This window comes from Heterocephalus glaber, unplaced genomic scaffold, assembly GCF_053883595.1.
Source record: "Heterocephalus glaber isolate CG9 unplaced genomic scaffold, H.glaber_assembly_v1.0 deba00001447, whole genome shotgun sequence".
Lineage (NCBI taxonomy): Eukaryota > Metazoa > Chordata > Mammalia > Rodentia > Bathyergidae > Heterocephalus > Heterocephalus glaber.
Window position 1 is genome coordinate 9,264,795 of NW_028258299.1, and position 12,107 is coordinate 9,276,901.

The 12,107-nt window shown below is 34.5% G+C and overlaps 1 protein-coding gene across 2 annotated transcripts in view; it reads right to left on the reverse strand.

The window, feature by feature from the left end:
- Positions 1-217: 217 nt before the first annotated feature.
- The window catches only part of Hook1 (hook microtubule tethering protein 1), a 50,185-nt gene continuing 38,295 nt past the window's right edge, over positions 218-12,107 (reverse strand). For both annotated transcript variants that reach the window (XM_087214467.1, XM_087214468.1), the window contains exons 16-22: positions 10,629-10,722; positions 8,989-9,023; positions 8,294-8,376; positions 7,498-7,598; positions 4,596-4,697; positions 2,251-2,319; positions 218-461 (exon numbers count right to left, since the gene is read on the reverse strand). In XM_087214467.1, the coding sequence (XP_087070593.1) occupies positions 297-461; positions 2,251-2,319; positions 4,596-4,697; positions 7,498-7,598; positions 8,294-8,376; positions 8,989-9,023; positions 10,629-10,722 (649 nt within the window). In that variant the 3' untranslated portion in view covers positions 218-296. The remainder of the gene's footprint in view (positions 462-2,250; positions 2,320-4,595; positions 4,698-7,497; positions 7,599-8,293; positions 8,377-8,988; positions 9,024-10,628; positions 10,723-12,107) is intronic.

Here is a 12,107-nt window from a genome sequence, read left to right on the forward strand (position 1 = left end):
TGGTATGACAAGAAAACACTAAAATAAAACATAGTCAATTTATAATTACAATATTCAAAAGACGAATGTTTGAGATATGTGCTTAATTACATCTTATAATTATTCTAATGTGGTCCCCCAGAGAGACAGCTAATTCTATACTTTGTTTTCAAAGTTAGCTGGCAAAACCAATTTGTGGCATTTTGATTTCAACACAGCATACGTCAACTATGTCAAGTATTTTAACCTTTTTTAATCCAGTGGCTGGAAAATACAAAACATTTTAAGGGCACTTCTGTTTCTGTTTTCTTTGCGGTTTAATCAGATGTTGCAGCAGGAACCCTAACAGACAGATTCCTCCGGGTGCTGGTGATGTGCCTCTGCTGTGCTAAGAACGACCGTGCAGGGGTGCAGGGAGCGGGGTCTTTGCAAGCACCGCTCATGAGCCGGGATTCCATCCCCAGTTTCTGGAATGCCAGACTCTGAACAAAAACAAAATGAAAAAAAATTTAGTTTACGAATGTCTTTCATATATGTCATTTAATCCTCAAAAGAATCCTAGGTAGGCCCAGAGGTAGGTGCTTCTGAGCTGCTGTCCCACTGCTCCTGGTCCAGAGGAAGGGGCTTCCCGGCCACCATCCCTTCTGCTGCTCCCAGCCCAGAGGAAAGGGCTTTTGGGCTACTATCCCTACCACTGCTCCTGGCCCCTGTCCCACCTCTCCCAGCTCAGAGGTAATCCATGCAGGTGCCAACAGCCCCCCGCCCCCCAGTCGAAATGAGAAAACATGTAAATAAGTCTCAAAACCAGACTTTCAGATCACCTACAGCAACCCCAAAGGGAAATGACATGGAACACTCTGATACTCAATCACCTGGACCCACTGAACTGGCAACAAAAGGGGATCTGGAAAAAATGGAATCAGAAATAATTTCTCAGATAACAGGAGAAATTGTGCCCCTAGTGCAAGACATGATTAATAAATCTAGAGAGGAGCTGAGGAACATGATGGAATCCCAACATAGGAAACAAATGGAATCCATAAAACAGATGCAAATAGATTTCCAGGAGATGAAAAACTCCATTGAAAGTCTACACAGAAGAATGAGCCAATGTGAGGACAGAATTTCAGATATAGAAGGTAAGATTGTAATTAATGACCAAGAAAAGAAAAATTGCTTCAACATTATAAGGGAACATGAGAAATCAATCCAGCAGCTGCTAGGCGATGCAAAGAAGGGTAACATAAGACTGATTGGAGTCAATGAAGAAACAGGAGAGAGTGCAGATGACATAAAAAACCTGTTCACAGAAGTGATGGCAGAAAACTTCCCAAGGAGGGGAAAAGAACTTGATATACAGATAAGTGAAGCATATAGGACTCCAAATAGCCTTGATCAAAAACAATCTACACATAGGCATATAATTGTTAAGATTCCAGAAACTCAACAGAAGAACAAAGTTCTACAAGCAGTTAAAGAAAAGAAACAAATCACATACAAAGGAAAGCCCATCAGAATCACAGCAGACTTCTCAACACAAACCATCAAGGCAAGAAGAGCTTGGAGTGACATATTCCAAGCCCTAAAAGAAAACCACCTCCAACCCAGATTGATGTACCCTGCAAAACTATCTTTCAAAATTGATGGAGAAATAAGATACTTTCATGACAAAGAGCACCTTAGGAACTTCGTGAATGCCAAAATTCTCTTGGACTGAATGACACACAATTGTAGATAATGGAGAAATTATTATCTACTCTGATTAGAGTAACGCAGAACAACCTCATACACCTTGAAAAACCACTCTTGAAAACATCTCGCTGACACTAAGGATTATAAAACAAAATACCTTTCAAGTTAGCTTGTGCTATTTCTTCCTTGGTAAGGTAGAGACTATTATGGAAGAGTAATGCTTGCCTAGTTTTGGAATACTCATATATTCATACATTTCAGACACTCTTCGTGAGTATAAATTAAAAATTTAAGTTAAAATATGTCAGTTATGTCTGTATTTAATGAGCATCAGCTAAAAACTGAGTCACAACATCAATTTAGTGAATTATGTCTAACATTTAAAGAAATAGAGTATGAATGAAAATATGTGAGTGTAATGCACAGTGTCAGTGTAACTTTCGTTTTGGTTAGATATATAAATACGTTATGTCATGTCTTGGTTTATGTAATAAAATGTTTCCTTCCATTGTGGCTGAAGAAAAAAAGTTTGATACATCCTGTTTAAAATACTCAATCATTGGTTAAATTTCAACTCACCTTATTATACCACGCAGAAACAATGAGTTTTTCTTCATAATCACGGAATTTTGCTACTTTACATTCACTCTGGAAAAAGGTATGAGGAAAATTAAACTCTCCCAAATTGCCCCTTATTATCCAAAACAGAATTATTTCTTCACTATCTCACTGTTCAAAGAATAAAAGAATGCATTTGTGAGGCACATAATAGTCCAATGTAAATAGAATCATGCAAAAACATATGTGTAGCATCTTTAGGAAAGAGTAAGATTTGTGACTAATAAATGTCTCGGGAATTTTACTCACAGAAAGTGATTTCAAAACACACACACAAACACACACACACAGACGCACATACACACTCCTAGTGCTTCTTGTATTAACGTTCCCCATATCTTGAGGAAAAAAAACTGATTTAGGTATCAAAACAAAGTTGCACCTGTGGAGGAACTGAAACTAAGGAGAAAGAGGAGGCAATAAAAATGACTACCTATTATTCTTAGCACAATTTTTCTCTCTTAATTTTTGGTGGCCTGTACACTAGATTGCCTATGACCACCTTTCTGTGCCACTGCAGAGACATCCTTTTCCTAATTATTGCAGTACAGCTAATTCTGTAGTTCTGTTGAGCACCAGATATAACTGGCTCATACAATAATTTATAATCTTGAAACACTTTGATCTTCTCTCAGCAAGATGCTAGTGATGGAAAAAAAAAAAACACAAAAACACCCCCATACTGGAACCAAGCCCAAAGGAAGAAGGTAATGTGAGTCAGGTCCCCACCAAGATGGGCACAAATACGCTTAGAGGGAAGGGAGACACAGAATAGCCTCTGCTTTGTTTTCACAGTATGTGTAGAGATGAATACACGGCAATTAAATACCTATATGCTCTGAGTAAACCTACATTTCTCCTGAGAGCACATTTTATCATCATACTTTTAGGGAGCCTACTTCAGACATTAGTGGTGATGTACATTCTCATTAGCTGTCACTGGGAAGTAAACAGAGCAACACCAAAACATGAGAGATACTCCAGTCAAGTCCAGCTCTTAGAGAAGGAAGGACTGGGGACCAGAAAGGAAAATTGATGACTTAAGGTTACCAATAAAGCTATAATCCTGGTCTCTGATTTATGTAATATTTAATGCTGGGGATACAGAAATGTAGGATATAGAATCTGCCCTCAAAATATGTGGACATATGTCAAAAAGAAAAAACAAGCTATGCAATGAGTTAATGAGCTCCAAGTACACACACTCATTATAGAGCAATACCTAAACTTTGTCTAAGAAACACAAGGACAGTTATGTTATACAGAGGAAAAACACTTGGGTTGGGCCTCAAAGAACTAATATCCCATCTTCAGACAGATGCCTGAGCAAGCACTGACAGCAAGTGCACAGCATGGGGTCTCCTCTGGATCTACGGTTGTTCAGTTTTTAAATAAAAATACTTCCACCACAGCCCATATCTACTTGCTCAGAAATAATACCAGGAAAAAGACACATGGATAGAATGTTTTTCTTTGAAATATAATGTTCCCAGTTGATTTAAAAAGAAACCAACTACCATTTCTGAGAATTTCAAGGCCAGAGCATAGAATTCAACATGCCTCCATATTATGCACATGTTGTTAAGAGGAAGTATACAGCATCAAGTCTCATCACAGTATTAAGAAAGGAATTTTTGCAAAACAAACTAGGACATGCCCAAGTGTAAAATCTAAAATATACAAGTACGTATTGATACTCTTACCCAAGCTCATAAAAATGATAAAACCATAACCACCACCCCCCGCCCAAAAAAACCTTTAACATGTAAAGACTTGAGTGATCAATGAAATCCTGCCATTATTAATATAACTTTGCATGGTAATAGATCAGTACTTCAGGGAATTGCTGAGATTCTGTACCACCTTCTCCTAAACATTACAACTAAGTTTGTCTGGGTTCAGGCAGGAATCAGGGAGAAGATAAGACAAATGTAATTAACTGAGCAAACACAGTACCTCTTTTAGAAGGTGAGCTCAGTTTTTTTTCCATTTTTGTGAGTGAAATCACATTCATACAATTATAAAAGGAGCATGATATCAGGATTCTATTAGAAAGTCAAGGATATGCATATGATCAGCAGTTACAGAGGGAAAGAGCTTTAAGGCAGCAAATAAACAGCTACATAAACATTTCTATGTACAAATCTAAGGGGTAGTGATATGTTTTGTAATAAACATACTAAGTGCTAAATATCAACAGTTGAAACTTTTTACAAAACTTTATGTTAATGACAACATATGATAGGAGATAATTACCAGGATTCAGAATAATTAAGAGGAGATAAGTATAAATATGGAAGATTTACCTCCAAAATCTCAATTCTTCTCTCTTTCTCTGCCAACTGCTTTCTAAGTAGCATTATTTCAGCTGATGCAGGATTTAATTTGGGATCTAAAGTTTTTATTACCTGTTTGAGGGAAAAAATTATGTTTACTTTATGTTTTAAAGTATTGAAAATATAAGATCATGTCCTATAAAACTGTAAATAAAGTAGAAAATTCTCCAGAGTCCCAGGAGGTCATTTACAATTTCATTGTGATAAGTGAAGTAACTTAGTTGAGGCAAGAAATGTTATAAAATTTCAGTACAAAAATGGGGAGATCCTCATCTCAAACTCAAATATCCCATCTCCAAGGCTCACTACTCAGGCAGTTGTTTTAGCCTTTCATCACTCAAATTTTGGGCACTGAGTTCTTAAAATAATCCTTTCCACATTAAGCTTAATGGTGAATTTAAAAAATTCAACATGAATTCAGCAATAGTGGAATATGCTGACTTTACAGAGAATAAAAAAGAAATTCATAGCAATCATTCCTTTTCCTATCATCTACTCAGATGTCAAATGTAATTAGAATATCAAATAAATATAATAGATACTAGTGATTTTACCTGCAAATATTAAAGTGCTCAATTGTATGTATGTAAATAACTACAAGTTGGGTCAAAAGAGGTGTTTGATCAGAATGTAATAGAAAAATTAGAAAGATGCAGTGAAACTATTTGGACAGCATTCTGTTATGAAACCAATTTTGAAAAGTAAGAGTTAGAAGCAAAAACTGTATTTGCAATAATAAAGGACATCTGTATAAGGTAATAAAAATCTATTGTTAAGGGTTTAAAATTATTTAATGACATAGGAAAATGTCATTTACATTTACAGAGGTAAAGCAAAAAGAGTAGAAACACCAAGTTTTTCCTGGGGTTTACACATTCACAAACCATTTCCTGAGTGTGAATATGTAAGAGGCACATGCTGTAGAAGGTGAGGATCTAGCAGATCACGAGAGACAGGGCACCAGGCTTCACAGGGCCACAGCAGAGCCATGCTACAGAATTCAAATAATCATTTAAGTTAAATCAATCTGTCATCTCTATATGATAAAAAGTATGGTTGTGATGTTTTTTATTTTTTTTTTTTCGGTACCGGGGATCGAACTTGGGACCTTCCGCTTGCGAGGCAGGCAGCAGAACCACTGAGTTAAATCCCCGGCCTGGTTGTGACATTTTTATATTTGATTTTTTTTTATAGTGGACATAGGTTATTTTAACCATTATTTTAACATCTGTACCCAAACAATGTAGGAAAATAAGAAATCATGTTTATCAAAGCAATGAACTGTCTTTTAAATAATGCTCAATGATGTTGAACACAAGGAATTTACTGTCATTTTCTTCAATTAATCCTTTTAGAAAATCATTTATAAATACTTAACAAATATCTTATTAATACAGTCATAGCCTTTGATTCAATAATTTTATTTCTAGGTATCAAAATTAAGAGGAAAGCTTTCTGTATAAATGTTCCCTATACTCTTTATTTTTAGGAACAAATAATGTAAAGAAAATTAAAACTACTTCCAACAGCAGGATAATAATTAAAGAAACCATGATATATCCCATACAGTTGAGTATTATGTAGACATTATTTTACTTTTGCAAAGTCTGCTCCATAAGTGTGGGTCTGTCCTGTTTACTTCTACATTCCCAATTCTTAGCATATTAAATGCTCAGTAACCATTAAACTTTATAATTATATAACACAGGGAAATGGTTTAAATTTAAAAATAAACATATATACATTCACATATATGATAATCAGTCATGAAGAAGATATGCATAAAAATACAGTTAAGAAAATACACCAAAATATTAGTAGCAATTAACTTTATATTTTATTTAAGTATGTTAGTTCTTATAATTGGAAGAAACAACTATGGCAAAAAGTACCCGATTCTTTACCAAGCCTATTTCCTTTTCCCTTGTAGAAACATAGTTGTGCTGTTTGCCTCCCTACACATTGGATATGGCCATGTGCCAGAGTTCTGCCACCGAAGTGGGAAAGCGATTTCTGCTGTGTCCAGGCCTGAGCCATCACATATTTTCTCTGCAACCTATGTACCAGCTGGACTATGTAAGGTGAACGTGGGGTCTTTGTTGAAAAAGGCAGAACCTCTGTGGGCTTGGGACTCAGAAAGACTGCGCAGAGCTGAACCCTCTCCACTCACACCTAATGCGATGTGTTCACAGAGTATATTATCAGTTGACGCCTTGAGATCTTGGCTTGATCTTTTGTTATACTTTAATTCATAAATATTACACGAGTTTTAAAACATTAAAAAGACAGACACAACTATTTTAGAGCTGCCCCCCAAATTTCCTTCTTTTATTCAATAAAGAGAAAAGAATACATTAATCTAAGAGATAATGTTTATTACAGTATTTAAGAAAATAAGATTTTATGAAAACAAACACTTATAGATATTTAAGAAAAAGTATGAAATAAGGAAAGAGAAGACTTTAATGAGCATTACAATGTTTACTGTCCAATCTAGAGTAAAAGTTAAAATAATTTCAGACAAGATTAAAAACCTAAATTTTAGCAAATAAAAATTCTACATGCATTTTGCTAAGAACCAAAGGTTCCACACATTGCAGCAGTCATTTTCTCTAGTGGGGTCACTACATTCAGCATTGAAGGTGTCCATATAAATGCTGTGTTTATCTTATCTGATGCTACCCTGACACTAGTGCACGAGACTCTGGTATGAGGACTGACACGGAGACACCCAGGAACCGGACAGGAAGACAAGGCAGAGGAGAGCAAAATGACTAGATACTGACACAAGAGGAGCAGTGCCTTCAGGGGATCCAGGCCTTATTAGAACACAGGACACAAAGGCTTGAACTCTGACAAAGAGGTCACTCACATTTCTGGCTTTCTCTAAGTACATTTTATATCTTTCTTCCATTGCTTTCATATCTTCATCTTTCTTATGAAGAGCAGCTTCAAGTTCACTGATCTTTTGTACTATTAGTAAAAGGAAAATGAAACATGATTATTTACCTATTTAAAATAATGTATCCCCAAACAAAATTATACTTATCAAACCTATTTTTCAAAAGACTAATGAGAGAATTTAAATGAGAAACTATTTCTTCTTTCTAGTGAATTCTTACCTGAAACATTTGAACTGTAACCAATAGTTGTAGTTCAATTATTACCTATAACCTACTTTACCTAGCTATTTTTCTATTAATCATTTCAATAAGCAAACAAACTTTTCAATGTAAGCATATCCATAATATGAAAACACAAGGCATTACTTTGAAGTTAAGTTTGATTTGAAATTATTCACATTTCCATAGTATTAATTCTATTGCATCTTATAATGTTTGATACTCCTATATAAAAATCAGTTCACTATTATATTTACTCTTTTTTTTCGTACCAGGGATCAAACTAGGGTCCTTGTGCTTGCACAGCAGGTGGCGAAACCAAGGCTAAATCCCCAGCCCTATATTTACATTTTTTTCTTGAAGTTTAGATCATATCTTAACTCACCACTGTAAGTTATCATGGTTCTTAACTGCAATGTATGTATCTACAAATTGTGCAAAGATGTATATACAAGTGTATGCACTTGTATACACAGTTTTTGTACCTTTCAACCAAAGAGGGTAAATCCTTAATACAGTGTGACCCAAATTTTTACAAATACCTACCATTTTGATTTATATCTGGCTGAAGGTCTTCAATGAGCTCTTTTTTTTTCTGTAATTCTTCATGGACCTCTGTTAGTTTTTCCCTAAGTAGTGGAAAGAGCATGGACTTGGAGTCAAACAGACCTAAGGATGAAAACTGGTCTCTGCCACCTACCATTTGTGAATTTGGACTAGTCACTTTCTTACCTTTAGTTTCCTCATATGTGAAATGGAAATTGCACCTGCCTAATATACCTAGCTGTCATGAGGTACACTGCCTGGCACATGATAGATGGCAAAAGTGCTAAAAATTTTTTTCCCTTGCCAACTTCACCTCTCAGGAAGTAAGAGAGACTATTTTATAGGTTTAAGGTCCATAAACCTACAGGAGATCGAACTCAGGACCTTGCACTTATGAGGCAGGAGGCGGAACCACTGAGCTAAATCCCCGCCCCCATAAACCTACTTTTAATAGTTGTCTATTTTGTTAAATTCTTCAAATGATGTTAAACAATTTTAAAGTGTATGAGTTTGGGATGGTTGCCAAGCTGAGACTTTTAGCAGGTTTTTCTCTTCACTTTTTGGTGACAATGGTGCATATTCAATCATTATCAAGGTATTTGTTTTTTTCATAAAATCCGAAAAGGGAAATTAATTTCAGAAGCTTTACAACCCCTTCCCTCTTGTATTTGAAATGCAGTATCAGTTTTACTTACATATGAGCTTCCAACTTCTGCTTTAGTTTGCTGGACTATAAAATTAAAAACAGTTGCTATAAAATGACTATCTTTACAAAAGTGAATTTTCCAGACATTTTTTTACCTCTTTTTGAAGGTAAAATTGTAAATGTATTTTAAATTTTGTGTTTCTAATTATATTTTAAAAGCATAAAATTCTTGGTATGGTTTTTACATCAGAAAGGAAAGGAGGATAAGAAAGAAGAGTAAAATGACAAAGAAAAAGTACTTCTGAACAAAATAAAAATTAAATGAACTTGAAGAACAACAGCAAATACAAGCTGAATGTGATATAGTGAGGAATATCAAATATTTAAGTTTTTAAAGGATCATTTATTCAAAATAAAAATTTTAAGATTTATCTTTAATAATAAAATTTTATCATTAGTAATCCAGGCACTTTTATGTTAACACCAAAGTGAAGTGACTAGATTTTGCTTTAAAAAATTAAAGGAAAAAATTTAGTCTTTTAAAGAATAGTACATTATATTGTCACAGTAGTTTTCTATCAAATAAACAGTTGCAGGGTTTAAAATACACAATCTGAAATATAACTTGGACACCAATAAATAAAAAATAAAAGATAAAGCAATCAAAAAATCCTTATAATACTCTAACTCAATTTGTCTCCCCAAAGCCCATTTTTAAAGTATTCAATGATGTGGCTACACATACTTGTATTAGAGTGAGTACAATACTGTATATATGCACATATGAGTTGAATGAGACGATTTCTATTTTCCAAGCCCCCAGGGAAAAAAGAGAAAATCATTAAAAGTATATATAAAAGATTGAAAGAAAATACAACCCTCTCCACTGTCCTTTTCATCTCTACTTACTCTGGATTTCCCTCCACTAGCAACACATGCATAATTAACATGCTCTCTAATCTCAATCAGTGTCTCTCCAACACATATTCAGCCCTATCTTCTTTTGGTGTATTTTAATTAAATACATCCTTCTTTCAATAATATTTACTTTCCTCTCCACTCATGGAGATTAAACTATAGAACTGGCAGCTATATTGAGATTTAGGCTAAATCTAATCTCTTTTTAAGTCCTCTTCTCTCTGCCCTCACACTAGGTATCATAAAAAACCATCAGAAAATGGCTGATACAAATGCACGAGCATGGAAGTGGGGAAAAAGTACAAGGTGACATCTTCAATACTGCACAGAGGTTCCTGTCATGTCAGTGTGCTTCATTTCCTGAACGATCTTTTGGTTGAACTTTTTTTGTTTTTCAATTCTCTATTTTCCTATTAGGAGTTTTCCTTAATTTGTGATTGCTGATTTTTGTCATTGGGACTTTTTTCAAGCCAGCTCTGTCAGAATCCCAGCAAGTTCTGAAGCCCTCCAGTGTAGCATATTCTGAATCAAAAATCATGAATTTAGGTGTATCTGTTGAAGTGGGAGAGACAGAAATCACCTTATAATACATACCATCAATGTATTGGCTCTAATTTGGCAAAAGCTCTGCATCTCTTATGTACACATATACAGTATTTAATGGTGTCCTCTATAAGAGTAGCACTTTCAAGTGCAAGATTAATTTAGGTATCAGGAACCATTAAGAGAATTAATACACAGCAGAATTACTATAGGTTCTAAGTTACTTACACTTTCACCTTCAGACTTGGAGCCATGTTCTTGCAAAGATTTTTGGAGGTCTTCAATCTGTTGCTGCAATTCTCGGATGCGCTCTTTGCTGAGCCTATTTTAACATGACTCATAGGTATTTACTTGTATTTAAAGTCAAAGCTAACAATCTATGAAGCTGTATTCATGTAATTTAACCACACACACACACACACACACACACATATATACATACATACATACATAGATTTCCAATAACAAATGTATACCAATTATCTGTGACTAATAATAAAATGTAGAATTTAGAATACTTTCTAAGGAAATATTTTAAAAAGGTCTTTTTTTCCCTGCAAGCATAGTCACATTTTAAAATTCAAGACACAGGAATACATGTCCATGTAAAAACAACATTTCTGCACTATTAACTCCCTAGTAGAAAAATTAGAAAAGTAGTTCAATTTTCCTAGAGTTGTATTTTTAATGAATGGAAACTGGATTTCCTTTTTCTGTTTCAGATTTCACAATGTACTGGGAAAAAAGACAGTTCACCATTTCCCAACCATGATTTCATGACTGCTGATCTGAATTAAACAGACTGACTCCAGCAACTAGTCCATAATTTAACTTGGTAAAGTCCCATTCTTTAAAACTCTTTTGCTTAAAAGTTATCTCCATTGGACATTACAACCAAGAGTTAGTACCTCTCCTTTCTCTGTATACACAGGCACACACAGGTCTCCATACATATGACCCAAATTCCTGCCCAATATAATTCTCCACTGTTGCTGTTATTAATATGGTAATTATTTATTCCCATCGTATTATATAAATTCTCTAAAAGCTTAAATTTAGCAAATGCAGTGTTAACAAGACAGTAATAGTTTATCCTCTCTTCAGAATTTAAAATGTTACTCCTCTTTTAGTACCACTTATGTACTAGTATGTGTATAAATTCTGGAAAAAGCTTCAAGTGTCTCTAAAATTCCTAGTGGTCTCTAAGATCAAAGATGAAGACCGAATAAATAAATACAAATACTTTTATAGTAAATGTGCCATTCATAAGAGGCAGGTTAGCACTGTGGGTAAGAGTAGAGACTCAAAGTCTCAGAGTGACAGAACATTTGAATGTGTAACTATAGGTAAGTTAACTTCTCTGTATCTCAGCCTTCTTATCCATAGGAAAAAAGAGATAATCCTGATCAGTACTTCACAGAGTCAGTGTGAAGATTTACTGAGTTAACATCAAAGAAGGACTTTGAAAAGTATCTGGTATATAGTAAGTACTACATAAATATAATACATATTTATTATTATAATAATATTTGAGCATATCATTGGTAACAAATAAATGTACTATTTGCTTTCATTACATGATCTGGAATATTCTTAACAACCCATATTTATAGCTGAAGACACTGAGAATGAGTTTAAATAACTTGCTTAGAAACAAACCATTAATGACCTGAAGCAAAAGTAGGATTTAAATTTGATTCCACAATC